This window comes from Eretmochelys imbricata, chromosome 2 (assembly GCF_965152235.1).
Source record: "Eretmochelys imbricata isolate rEreImb1 chromosome 2, rEreImb1.hap1, whole genome shotgun sequence".
NCBI classification, from domain to species: domain Eukaryota; kingdom Metazoa; phylum Chordata; order Testudines; family Cheloniidae; genus Eretmochelys; species Eretmochelys imbricata.
The window spans coordinates 1,989,979-2,003,610 of NC_135573.1; the positions used below are offsets into that span (position 1 = coordinate 1,989,979).

Below are 13,632 nucleotides of genomic sequence, written 5' to 3' on the forward strand. Positions count from 1 at the left end.
ATGTGCCACCTGAGCCCCCTGCCGGCGGCGAGGGAGGAGGAGACCCAGCTGACGAGCGCCCGCCGGCTCTGGGCCTTGCTCCGGGCGGGCATCCAGGCCACTATGGAGAAGGTATGTGGTGGGGGAAGGAAGGAGCTGCCCGAGGCCTGGTGTCCCTGTAGATGCAGGAGAGGGCGGTGATGAGCATGGCCTGACCGTGGTGGTTGCTGCCCCTCCCCGGCCAGGCCACGGTCACATCACCATGCCAGCCCACCGGCGGCGCATCCATCGAGATCCTTGCTCAGCTCGTTCTACCAGACCCAAACACCGGCCTTCTCTGGAGCCCCGTGGAGCCATGCCCGAGCAGCAGCTGAACCCAGAGGTCTCTCACTAGGGCCCCACGCTTCCCTATCCCCACATAGCTTCTTGCCGAGCCAGGCTAGCTTTGCCCTGTCCCTCCCCACCCGGAGCCGGGGCTGACCGTCCCCTACAGGCCATTCCCTGGAGGTTTCTCCTGCTGGCTCCATCAGTGTCTGCTCTCCCGCAGTGGGCATGTGACAGGAGGTGCCTGAAACCATCTGATACCCAGACATCACCCGCAGCATTCAGGTGCTCCGGTGCCCCGTCAGTGTGCCTCGCACGCAGCCACCCTCCCCGTGAGCCGTCGAGCACCAGCTTGCACCGCTCCACTTGACTCGGGTTGCAGCAGGACATGCTGGGACCTGCGGGCCCCGAGTGGTACCTGGGGGCCAGCCCTGCCCTATGCCGAGTTACCTGCTGAGCAGCGCATGAGGGCAGTGGATCGTGGCGTCGCGTGACTCCTCCTCCTCCTCCTCCTCCTGGCAGATGAAGAAGGAAGAGCTGAAGGCTGCTCAGCTGACCCACGGTCTCCAGCACCTGCGTCACCTCAGCTTCCCGCAGCCCGTGCGCCGCGTTGCCTACAACAGCAGCGCCAGCCTCTTCGTGGTCCTGGACGCGGAGAGCCAGCTGCACCTGCACAAGGAGGACGGCTGGTTCAGCCACAGCACCCAGGCCCCGGAGCCCATCGCGGGCTTGCTCTACGCCACCCAGGTCAACAAGTACGTGGCCTGGGACCAGGGAAGCCTGCAGGTGCTGAGCCCAGACTTCGAGGTCCTCTCCAAGGTGCTGGCTCCGCATGGCATCCGATGCTGCCACTACGGCCCAGAGCTCAATCAGGTGGTGACAGCTGGAGCGGGCAGCCTGTCCGTCTGGGCCTTCCGCTATGGATTCCGCCAGCTGCAGTGCCAGGCCACCGTGCAGCAGGGCCTGTCCCCTCGCGACACTTTCAGCCGGCTGGCCCTGGACACCGGCATCCCCCAGACATGCTTTGCTGCCTGCGGCACCGGGGTTGCTGTCTTCAACCTCTCCCAGGGGGAGCTACTGACCTTCCAGAGGGACCTTCACAACAGGTGACAGCTGCTCTAGGGAGTGGGGCGCTGCCCTGCCAGCCTCAGGTGTCCCAGTGAAGAAAGAGCGCCGGCTTTCCACCCTAGGAACTTCACGCTCTTGTAGGAGGACCTGGGCCCTGGGCTCCTGCTCCATGGGGAGGGGAGGGGAGGGGCAGGAGGCACTGGGTGGGTTCCGGGTTCCCCTCCCTCGCTAGCTGTGCCCAGCGTTGGCATGGGCATGTGGACAGATGGGACTGGCCCGTTCTGTGTGTCACCGCCAGGACTCCTCAGTGCATGCGGGGACCTCTGGTCTCTCTGACGCTCACGTTCAGAGGCTGCTCTCGTCTCTATGTTTGTAAAGTGAGACGGGCCCATGCGCTGCCGGGTCGAGGGCTGCGCTGGCAGCTGCTGCCTCTGCCTTGGCTGGGGTAGGCTGTGGGACCCTCTGTGAGCCCTCCCTGCCCATCCCTGGGTGGTGGGGCTGGAGTTTCGTAGACACTGCAGCTGAGGAAGCCCTGCCTGGCCCCCAGGTCTGTGCCCCCAGGCCCAGCCACCAGTGCGACTTGCCATGTGCCCCGGGGCTTGTGCAGTCATGGGGTGACCCTGCCTGGTGCCCAGCACCCTGCAGCGCCCTGGGAGGGGTGGGGCACCGGAGCCGGCAGGAGCACTCATGGCTGCCTCTCTCCCAGGGCCATCACTGACATCGCCTATTGCGAGGCGGGGGGGTGTGTGGTGACCGCCTCCCGCGACACCACCATCAAGGTCTGGGACAAGAAGTGGCTGATCCAGACAATCTTCGTGGGACACACCGGTGAGGGCCGGGGGCTGAGCCCAGTCTGCCATGAGCACCCTCCCCAGCTGGGGGGCAGAGTGGGGCGCTGTCTGAAGCTGCTGGTCCCTGCCGCGGACCCGTGCCTTGCAGGGAGAGCCTCTGCTGCCCTGGGGCTGCACCTGACACCTGTGCCCCCTGCTGGCTGCCCACTGCCCGGCCCTGGAGATGGGGGAGGAGACTGCCCTCACACTAAGCGTGCTCCTTGGCTCCCATGTGGCCCTCGACTGGGGACTCCTGTCTGGGAGCAAAACTGCCCCTCAGACTGGCAGTGCCCCCCGTGGGCAGCCTGGGCATTGCTCTGACTCTGCCTTCCTCCCCTTCCTCTCCGGCAGGGCCTGTGACCGCTGTGACCATCTACCCGCAGGGGCCCTTCATCCTCTCTGCCTCCCAGGACGGCACCATTCGCACCTGGAACCTGCAGACCATTGACCAGGTGGACCAAGTGCAGGTGGCCGAGGTGGTGGAGCAGCTGCAGATGCACCCGGAGGGGGGGTACGTGGTCTCGCTGTCCGGCTCCACCATGGACCTGTGGAAGGCCAACCAGCTCTATTCCCTGCACACCCGGCTGGGTGCCGCCGTGACGCGCCTCTGTACCGTCGACCTGAGCGCCGTGGGCAGCTTCCCGGTGCGAGTTGCGTGCGCCTGCCAGGACTCCACCGTGCGGCTCGTGGCCGCGCACACCGGCCGCATCCTCTCCACGCTGCTGCTGGACAGGCCCTGCCAGGCCGTGGAGGTGGCCTACTGCCTGCCCAAGGAGACCCTCTTTGTGCTGCTGGAGCTGGGCCAGCTCCTGAGGGTGAACACCGCTGTCAACCCCATGAGCGTCAAGAAGACTGTGGTGCCCTGGAGCGCGTCGGCGCGGCCCCGCTGCCTGCTCCTCTACAGCCACCTCGTGGAGCCCGAGAAGGCCTATGCCCAGTGGCGGGAGATCATGGAGCAGAAAGGGGACAAGAAGTCCTGGACACATCTCCCGCTAAAGCTGCAGGACAAAAACAGGTAAGGATTAGACCCAGCACTGCTCCCCACCCTGGCCCCTCAGAGATGGGGTGTTGTGGGGAACAGGGCAGGGAGTGCTCAGCAGAGGACGCTGTGGGGAGCGGGGCAGGAGCACTGGCTGGGGCAGGGAGCTCCTGGCTACCCCAGCCCTGGTCGCTCCCAGCAGGGAGCGCTGTGGGGAGCGGGGCAGGAGCACTGGCTGGGGCAGGGAGCTCCAGCCCCATCCTGTCCCAGCAGGGGGGCACGGGGGGGCGGGGCAGGAGCGCAGGTGGGGGCAGCTCCTGGTGACTCCAGCCCCTGCCTCTCCGGTGGGTTCGCTGTTGTGGTGCTGTGGTAGTTTGTGGCTATGCCAGGGGTGATGTGCGTTGCCCGCAGGTACCTGCCAGTTCTGGGGCAGGAGGACGGCTCACTCTGCGTGCTTCAGTGGTTCACCGGGCGCGTTCAGTACCAGGTGAAGGCTCATGGCTCAGAGAGGGTGACCGCGCTGGCTGCCTACCCCCACGACAGCTGTATCATCTCAGCTGGTGAGTGCACTGAGCACCCGGCAGCCGGGCTTTCTGTGCAGCCCCAGTGACTGCCGGCCCGGGGCAGGGATCCCCACGGAGCCCTTGGAGGGCAGAGCCCTCCCTGTGCAGCGATGGCATGGACGGGGCTCCAGGGGGCAGGGGCCAGGTCCTCGGGAGGCTGGAGAAGTCCTGGCCCCAGAGCTCACAAAACCCAGTCGCTAAAGAGGGAGGGAACCACAGGGCAGAGGGGTCAGCAGGAGAGTCTATGGGCCTTGGGCATGACCTGGCAGGGTGTTCCCCCATCCTGGGGGCGGGAGGGGAAGCGCAGGCAAGACGTTCCCCCATCCCCAGAGGTCAGGGCACTCCCCCATTCCCCAACCCCGGGGGGGTCAGGTGTTCCCCCCCATCCTGGGAGGAGGGCAGATGTTTCCCCCGTGACCGGGGGTGGGCAGGAGCTGAGGGATTGTCCCCCATTTCCATCCGTTTCACGTGTTTCGTCAAACTAATGAAAAGCTCCGTGGTGGTGGCACCTGAAAGGCAAAGTCTGGGAGTTTGCAGCAAGGCCCCTGTGAGCCGACTGCCCCAGCCAGGCCCCAGGCCAGAGCTGTGGCCTGCTGCAGCCCAGCATGGGGCCCAGTGGGAGCCGCCTGGCAGTGTCCCTCTGCCTGGCCCGGTGCAGGTGGCGATCGCATGGTGAAAGTCTGGCGCATCTTCCCCTACATTGACGAGTGCCTGACCCTGCTGCTGAGCTTCTCCTGCCAGCACCCCGTGCTGCACATGTGCCCGCTGGGCTCCACGCTGGGCACCGCCCTCCAGGACCCCGAGACCGCCACCTACAGCATCGTCCAGCACGACCTGCTGGCCCAGAGCTGCCAGGAGCACAGCCCCGGGGATGACCCGCTGGACGAGATCACAGGTAAGAGCCCTGCAGCCCAGCGGCTTCTGCTCCTCCCACCAGGGCCTGCGTAGGCACCCAGAGCAGGAGCCTGGGACTAGAGGTGGGTCTGGGCATCCAGAGGGTTAGCGGTGCCCCCTAGCGAGTGTCCAGCCCTGGGGTGTGGGGTGGGGAATGGTGCTCCATGGAGGTGTCCAGCCCCAGCAGAGGGATAGCAATGCCTGATGGGGAGTACCCAGCCCCAGATGGGGTGGGGTGGAAAGGTGACCCCCCAGGGAGTGTCTGGCCCTGGGAAGGGGGGACATGCCCAGTGGGGAAGCAGTGTGTCAAGCTGCCTGCCGTGACCCCAGGGCGTGCGTGCCAGCCTCAGGGCAGAGTTCTGGGAACCCGGCACCAACCCCGCATTGGCTGTGAGCTCTGTATTCGATTTCACCAACCAGTTACCAGGTGTGCGCTCCTCAGGCCCCACAACAGCCTAACCTGGGAGTCACAGCCAGGCCCCGTGGGCTCCCCCATCTGTCCTGCCACCCAGGAGAGCTGCCTGTGTGATAGCTGGGCCCTTACCCCAAGGATACGGCAATAGGCAGGTTACTCCCTGTCCCAAAGGACCCGTCACTCACCCCAGGTCAGTTGCTGTGACGAACTGGGACTGTTCTTAATATTTCCTCTGAATAGTGTGGGGGTGCCTCAGTTTCCCCTAGGCAGTTCTTAAGTATCTAGGGGGTGGGATAAGGGTGTATGATCATTGCAGAGCCCTAGAGGGCAGGTGTGTGCAGGGGTCTGGACACAGAGAATGGCTGACACCCTGTGTCCTGGCAACTGATGGCCTGGGCCCTTCCCCCCTGCAAGGTGAGAGCTAAAGGGTTGGAGAACAAAGGAATCAGGTGACCTCCTGGCCCAGGAAAGGGGAAAGCGAGAGGAAGAGGGGCTGGAAGGAGTTTCAGTTTGGGGCTGGCTGGAGACATGGAGTGAAGGGCAGACGTGGTTGTCTGGCTCACTGCCCCCCAAAATGGACCCAGCTGAGGGGTCCTGTTCTCTGCACCTACAAGCTCTGTGTCAGACCATGTTCCTGTCGTCTAATAAACCTTCTATTTTACTGGCTGGCTGAGAGTCACGTCTGTTTGCGGAGTTGGGGTGCAGGACCCTCTGGCCCCCCCAGGACCCTGCCTGAGCGGACTCGCTGTGGGAAGCGCACGGAGGGGCAGAGGATGCTGAATGCTCCGAGGACAGACCCAGGAAGGTGGAAGCTGTGTGAGCTGTGTGTCCTGAAGACAGGCTGCTCCCAGAGAGGAGACTTCCCCAGAGTCCTGCCTGGCTTCATGGGGAGCAGTTCCAGAGCATCGCCCAGGGACTCTGTGACAGTTACACCTTAGCTCTCACAGCAAAGCCCACGCTTGTAGCCTGTCCTATAACAAGCTGTCTAAAGCTTGATTACACAGGAAAAGGAAACGAGCGTTATTGACAAGGTTAAAGCAGATGAGTTACAATCTTAATTTCAAAAGGGAATAAAAGCTTCTATACTAAACTATACTATACGTCCTAAGGGCTAGCCTGGGCTGAGCACTGGGGATCTCTTGCTTATGCCTAGAAACCTGCCCCCAGATTCTGAGCAGCATAGAGATAATCAGTTCCTCCCTGTCAGGGGTTTTTATTCCCCTCCCCCTGTCATGGAGTGTGGGGGAGTCCAGGCCCTGCACCCCTCTTCCTGGGATTCACTGAGACTCTCAGCCAGCCAGTAAAACACAAGGTTTATTGGACAACAGGAACACAGTCCAAAACAGAGCTTGTGGGTACACCCAGGACCCCCCAGTCAAGTCCTTCTGGGGGAGCAGGGAGCTTAGACCCCAGCCCTGGGGTTCCCTGTGTTCCTCCACCCAGCACGAAACTGAAACTAAACCCCCCCAGCAGGCTCCCTTCTCAGCCTGTCTTCACATTCCTGGGCAGAGGTGTCACCTCCCCCGCCCCCTCCTGGCTCAGGTGACAGGCTCTCAGGTCTCCCATCCCCAGGGCACATTCCCAGGTCAACACTCCCCTCTCCCTGCTGCGTCCCATCCTCACATCTCTCCCCCCTTGGAGACCGAACTGAGCGGGGTCACGCTGACCAGTGACCTGGGGAAGTTCGGGGCCCCCTCTCCGGGACAGCGCATCCGCTATCAGGTTGGCACTTCCCTTCACGTGGACCACGTCCATGTCGTAATCCTGCAGGAGCAGGCTCCATCTCAGGAGTTTGGTGTTGGCTCCTTTCATCTGGTGCAGCCAGGTCAGGGGAGAGTGGTCGGTGTACACGGTGAAGTGTCGCCCGAAGAGATAGGGCTCTAGTTTCTTGAGGGCCCACACCATGGCCAGGCACTCCTTCTCGATGGCCGCGTAGTGTTGCTCCCGGGGTAGCAACTTCTTGCTCAGGTACACGATGGGGTGTCTCTCCCCCTTTTCATCCTCCTGCATTAACACCGCCCCCAGTCCCGTGTCGGAGGTGTCGGTGAACACCACAAAGGGCTTGTCAAAGTCTGGGTTTGCCAGAACTGGGCCACTGACCAGAGCCTCCTTCAGCGCCCGGAAAGCCTCCTGGCACGCAGAACCGGACCGACCCATCCTTTTTGGGGACCAGCACCACCGGCGAGGCCCAAGGGCTGGCCGATGGCTGGATCACCCCCAAAGCCAGCACGTCCCGGACCTCTCTTTCCAGGTCCTGAGCAGTTTTCCCTGTGACTCGGAAGGGGGAGCATCTTATCGGCGGGTGCGACCCCGTCTGCACCCGGTGGACAGTCAGATTAGTGCGTCCAGGCTGGTTGGAAAACAGCTGTCAGTAAGGATGCAGCACCCCCCTGACCTCAGCTTGCTGGGCAGGGGTTAGCTGATCAGAGAGGGGAATTCTTTCCAGGGGGAACCAGCTCTGGTCCCAGGGAATAGATCTACTAAAGGGTCCTCTCCCTGCTCCTCCCATTGTCCACACACGGCCAACACCACATTCCCCCTGGCATAATATGGCTTCATCATATTCACATGGTACACCCGGCGGTGGTGCGCCCGGTTCGACAGCTCCACCACATAGTTTACCTCATTGAGCTGCTTGACGACCTTGAAAGGGCCCTCCCAGGCAGCCTGTAGTTTGTTCTTTCTCACGGGGATGAGAACCATCACCTGATCCCCGGTGGCATAGGCACGGGCCCGCACCGTGCGGTCATACCAGACCTTCTGCTTCTTCTGGGCTCCGGCCAGATTCTCCCTGGCCAGGCCCATGAGTTCAGCCAGTCTCTCTCGGAAGATCAGGACATACTCCACCACTGACTCTCCATCGGGAGTGGCCTTCCCTTCCCACTCGCCTCTCATCAGGTCCAGGGGGCCCCTCACCCTCCTTCCATATAACAGTTTGAAAGGCGAAAATCCGGTAGACTCCTGAGGCACCTCCCTGTACGCGAACAGCAGGTGAGGTAAGTACTTGTCCCAATCCTGCGGGTGCTGGTTCATAAAGGTTTTCAGCATCATCTTTAGCATCCCATTAAACCTCTCCACCAGCCCATTGGACTGGGGGTGCTACGCTGAGGCCCAGTCGTGCCGGACCCCACATTTCTCCCACAAGCACCGGAGCAGGGCCAACATGAAGTTGGAGCCTAGGTCTGTCAAGACTTCCTTGGGGAACCCCACTCGGCTGAAAATGGTCAGGAGCGCATCGGCCACGGTGTCTGCTTCAATGGAAGCTAAGGGCACTGCCTCGGGGTAGCGGGTGGCAAAATCTACCACCACCAGAACGTATTTCTTCCCCGACCGGGTCGTCTTGCTGAGAGGCCCCATGATGTCCATGGCCACCTTCTGGAAAGGCTCCTCTATGATGGGCAAAGGTCTCAAAGCTGCTTTCCCCTTGTCCCGGGCCTTCCCCACCCTCTGACAGGGGTCACAGGATCGGCAATACTGCCGGACCGTGGTAAAGACCCCGGGCCAGTAAAAGTTCTGTAGCAACCTCTGCCGGGTGCGCTGGATTCCCTGGTGCCCTGCGAGGGGGATGTCATGGGCCAGGGACAGGAGCTTGCGGCAATACCTCTGGGGAACCACCAGCTGCCTCCTGATCCCACAGGACTCCACTTCCCCTGGGGGAGCCCATTCTCGGTACAGGAACCCCTTCTCCCACAGGAACCTCTCCTGGCAGCCTCTCCTCATGGTCCGTCCCACACTGAGGTCGGCCAGGTCCCTGAGCTTCCGCAAGGAGGGATCTTTCCTCAACTCGGCCTGGAACTCAGCGGCTGGGGAAGGGATGGGGCCCGGTTCCCCCTCAGTGGCCAGGTCTGAGGCCTCCGCCTCTCTGAGCTGTGCCCCTCAGCGCTCCCTCCCCACCAGGGTAGGGTCCTGCGCCTCCGGTGTGGTACCCCCCGCAAGGTCAGGGTGCAGTGCCCCTCGCCGGCTCTGGCTACGGGTCACAACCAGGGCGGTCTGGGGCTTGCTTGGCCAGTCCTCTAGGTCTCCCCCCATCAAAACCTCAGTGGGCAAATGGTGGTGTACCCCCACATCCTTGGGGCCCTCCTTGGCCCCCCATTTCAGGTGTACCCTTGCCACGGGCACCTTAAATGGCGGCCCGCCCACCCCTGTCAGGGTCAGGTAGGTGTTGGGCACCACCCGATCTGGGGCCACCACCTCGGGCCGGGCCAGCGTCACCTCTGCGCCCGTATCCCAGTATCCATTGGCCTCCCTCCCATCCACCTCCAGGGGAACAAGGCACTCTCTCCGGAGGGACAGCCCCGCGCCCACCCTGTAAACCGAGCACCCTGAGTCCAGAGCCTCCAGCCCTCTGACGGAGCTGGCCTGGGGTACTCTTCCCTCCTGAGCAGGTGGTAAACTGGTAGCCCCCCTTTCCTGGGTCATCTGCCCCTCATCCAGCTGAGTCCCTACCCAGTTAACCCTGGGTAGGTTGGGTCTGCTCAGTTTGTCCCTGAGCCCGGGGCACTGGGTCCGTACATGGCCTCTCTGGCCACAGTGATAGCAGCTCAGGTCACGTTGGTCCCCTCGAGCGGGTCGGAGGAGCCCGACGCCAGGCGTTCCCCTTTGGAGGGGGTTCTCCCTATTTCCCCGCTGGGAGGCCCAAGGTGACTCTCTCTCTGCATCGGGGGGGGCCTGTCCTTTTGGGATTCCTCCCGGCTACCCCCTGACCGACTGTTCACAAACTCGTCGGCCAGCTGCCCTGCGTGCTGGGGGTTCTCTAGCTTTTTGTCCACCAACCACAGCCTCAGGTCGGAAGGGCACTGTTCATACAGTTGCTCCAGTACAATTAGGTCAAGCAGGTCCTCTTTAGCTTGGGCCCCAGCTGTCCACTTGCGGGCATATCCCTGCATCCGGTTGACCAGTTGTAGGTAGGTGACCTCCGGCGTTTTACGCTGACTCCGGAACCTTCTCCGGTACATCTCGGGGGTCAGCCCAAATTCACGAACCAGGGCCTGTTTGAACAGTTCATAATTCCCTGCCTCTGCCCCTGTCATTCGGCTGTATACCTCCACGGCTTTAGGGTCCAGTAAGGGGGTGAGGAACTGGAGCCTGTGTGCAGGGTCAACCCTGTGCATCTCGCAGGCATTCTCAAAGGCCGTCAGGAAGCTATCTATGTCCTCCCCCTCCTTCTGCTGGGCCAGGAAGCACTTATCAAAGTTTCTTGCAGTCTTGGGTCCCCCCGCACTCACCGCAGCCGGGGCCCCACTGCTCCTCAGCCTGGCCAGCTCCAGTTCATGCTGTCTTTGTTTCTCCTTCTCCTGACGCTCCCTCTCCTTCTCCTCCTGCTCATGTTGACGTTGTTTCTCCTCATGTTGACGTTGTTTTTCATGATCCTCCAGTTCCCTCATTTTCATCTCCATCTCCCATTCCAGCCACATCCGCTCCAGGGATGGGGAGCTCTGCCGGGAGGATCCCCTGCTGGCTGCCGGGGTCAGGGTGCCCTCAGTATTCACTGGGCTTCCCCCAGCCCCTTCCCCAGGCCTAGGTAGGAAGGGTCTCGGGATGTCCTCGGCAGCAGTCGGACCCCTCCCAGCCCGGTCAGGCCCCAGGGCCCACGCTGCGTCCACCGGGCGGCTTCCCTCCGGGACAGGGATCGGGTCATCCAAGCGATCCCTCTCCTCCAACTGGGCAATCAGCTGTTCCTTGGTGGACCTCCCGATGTGCAGCCCCCTCTGCCTGCACAGCTCCACCAGGTCGCTCTTAAGGCGTTTAGCGTACATCTCCCTGCTGGCCACTCGCAGGCCGGGCAGCTTTCCACGGTTTCCAGGAAAAGGCCCTTGTGTGCCAGTCCTTCCTGAGGTCACCACCTCTTTGCCAGGGTCGAGCTGCAGACTCCTCCGCCCCCTGGGGGCGATCCCCCAGGGGACCCTGTTACTGCAAAAGTCCTTCTCTCTGGTCACACACACCCAGGGGTTAACCACCCCCTGAAACCGTCTCTCTCTGAATCTTCAGCACGCCTGGTTCCCATCCATTCCCCTTCGTTTTACTGTTCCCCAGTCACTTACTGCAGGAAGCGCCGTTCATGGGGTGCAGTACATCCCACCTCTGCCACCAGTTGTCACGGAGTGTGGGGGATTCCAGGCCCTGCACCCCTCTTCCTGGGATTCACTGAGACTCTCAGCCAGCCAGTAAAACAGAAGGTTTATTGGACAACAGGAACACAGTCCACAACAGAGCTTGTGGGTACACCCAGGACCCCTCAGTCAAGTCCCTCTGGGGGAGCAGGGAGCTTAGACCCCAGCCCTGGGGTTCCCTGCGTTCCTCCACCCAGCCCCAAACTGAAACTAAACCCACCCAGCAGGTTCCCTGCTGCAGCCTCTGTCCACATTCCTGGGCAGAGGTGTTACCTCCCCTTCCCCCTCCTGGCTCAGGTGACAGGCTCTCAGGTCTCCCATCTCCAGGGCACACTCCCAGGTCAATACTCCCCCCTCCCTGCTGCGTCACATCGTCACACCCCCAATGTGCTCTGAGCTGCCAACTCAGCTGACGGGAGGAATTCACTTGCAGGACACATCTTTAGGGCTAGGAGTAGGAGGGCAGAACAAGAAACATCTTGTGTCCTCTTTATTGTCCCACAATGGTCCCTCTGGTGTCGATGGGCCTTTCCTGTGGGGCAGAACTTAACACCTTCTGCTGAAGCCAGCACTTCACACTGGTTAATGTCTCTGCCCTGCCTGGTGAGTTACACGGTCACAGAGGCTCACGCTCAAACATTCCCTTGCACTAGGGGATACAGAGGTGATACGTGAGATTAATGCCGGCAGGAACTCACCAGCTTTCCATACAGTCTAAGCACGAATCACATTCTGATGATCCCTGTCTGAATGATGCTCACACTCAGGTGGGCCAGGCTGGTTCCAGTGACGTATTTGTCGGCGTTCCCTTGAGACAAGGGGACCTTGGCAGGAGTTGGCACCTGGTCTGGCAGTGTCACACTGTGGTCCTGTGGGCCGTGCCCTGCCTGGGTGGGACAAGGGACTGTTGGTGCCCCATGGGGTGTAGCCAGTTCATGGCGCTCCTACTCCCCCCAGTGCATGCTGCATGGGGGGCCAGCCCCAGGCTGGGGGGGGCGCTCCCTGTTTAATGGCAGCTCTTTCCTGCCCTGTAGGCCTGTGCTGCTGTCCCACGCTGAAGCTCTTTGCATCGGCCAGCAGGGATGGGTCGGTGAAGGTCTGGAACGCCCAAAACCAGCTACTCAGGTGAGAGGCAGACGCTCCTGCCAGGCCAGCCAGCACGACCTGTCAGGGACTCTGCTCAGATCCTGCCCATACCGCAGTCACTGTGGGGGCTTTGCGTGGGTCTCACGGCCCTGGGGTGTCACGGAGTCCCTGGGCGATGCTCTGGAACTGCTCCCCGTGAAGCCAGTCAGGACTCTGGGGAAGTCTCCTCTCTGGGAGCAGCCTGTCTGCAGGACACACAGCTCACACAGCTTCCACCTTCCTGGGTCTGACCTCGGAGCATTCAGCCTCCTCTGCCCCTCCGTGTGCTTCCCACAGCGAGTCCGCTCAGGCGGGGCTCCTGGGAAAGCCAGAGAGTCCTGCACCCCAACTTCACAGTCAGATGTGACTCTAAGCCAGCCAGTAAAACAGAGGTTTATTAAACGACAGGAACATGGTCTAAAACAGAGCTTGTAGGTGCAGAGAACAGGACCCCTCAGCTGGGTCCATTTTGGGGAGCAGTGAGCCAGACAACCACGTCTGCCCTTCACTCCATGTCCCAGCCAGCCCCAAACTGAAACTCCCTCCAGCCCCTCCTCCCCTGGGCTTTGTTCCTTTCCCCGGGCCAGGAGGTCACCTGATTCCTTTGTTCTCCAACCCTTTAGCTCTCACCTTGCAGGGGGGAAGGGCCCAGGCCATCAGTTGCCAGGAAACAGGGTGTCGGCCATTCTCTGTGTCCAGACCCCTGCACACACCTGCCCTTTAGGGCTCTGCAACGACCATACACCCTTACCCCACCACCTAGATACTTAAGAACTGCATAGGGGAAACTGAGGCACCCCCCCAATATTCAGAGGAAACATTAAGAACAGTCCCAAGACGCTCCTGCCAGGCCAGCCAGCACGGCCTGTCAGGGACCCTGCCCAGATCCTGCCCATACCGCTGTCACTGTGGGGGCTTTGCGTGGGTCTCACGGCCCTGGGGGTCTGGTGTCTGTGGGCCTCCGGTGTTAACATGCTCCTGTCACTGACTGGAGCTGCACAGTGTTAAACAAGGTCTGGGATCCAGGGAGCTGAGCCAGCTCGGTCCCGTGGCAAACGCCCCAAGAAATGTCCCTTCACCCTATACAGGGAAGTCGTCACATCGGGGCGAGCGCTGGAAACGTCAGGGGTTCCGTAGGGCTGGTATGTTAACAGCACCCCTGGGGCCCTTTCCCTGGGAAACCCCCCTGGCCAGACAGCCCCTTAGCTGGGGTTAAGATGGTAAGAACTGTCCTAGGGGAAGGGAAAAGAGCTGGGAGGGGCTGGGGCTGCTGCTAAAGGCTGATCCCAATTCCAGAAAGACAAAACCAGACAAACACGCGAGGGGAATGATGAGCAGCAAAGAC

The 13,632-nt window shown here is 61.8% G+C and overlaps 1 protein-coding gene across 1 annotated transcript in view; it reads left to right on the forward strand.

Moving 5' to 3' along the window:
- The window catches only part of WDR97 (WD repeat domain 97), a 73,578-nt gene continuing 59,946 nt past the window's right edge, over positions 1 to 13,632 (forward strand). Inside the window, exons 1-7 of the mRNA XM_077810531.1 lie at positions 1 to 111; positions 826 to 1,409; positions 2,078 to 2,199; positions 2,553 to 3,216; positions 3,592 to 3,740; positions 4,402 to 4,638; positions 12,197 to 12,287. Of these exons, the coding sequence (XP_077666657.1) occupies positions 1 to 111; positions 826 to 1,409; positions 2,078 to 2,199; positions 2,553 to 3,216; positions 3,592 to 3,740; positions 4,402 to 4,638; positions 12,197 to 12,287 (1,958 nt within the window). The remainder of the gene's footprint in view (positions 112 to 825; positions 1,410 to 2,077; positions 2,200 to 2,552; positions 3,217 to 3,591; positions 3,741 to 4,401; positions 4,639 to 12,196; positions 12,288 to 13,632) is intronic.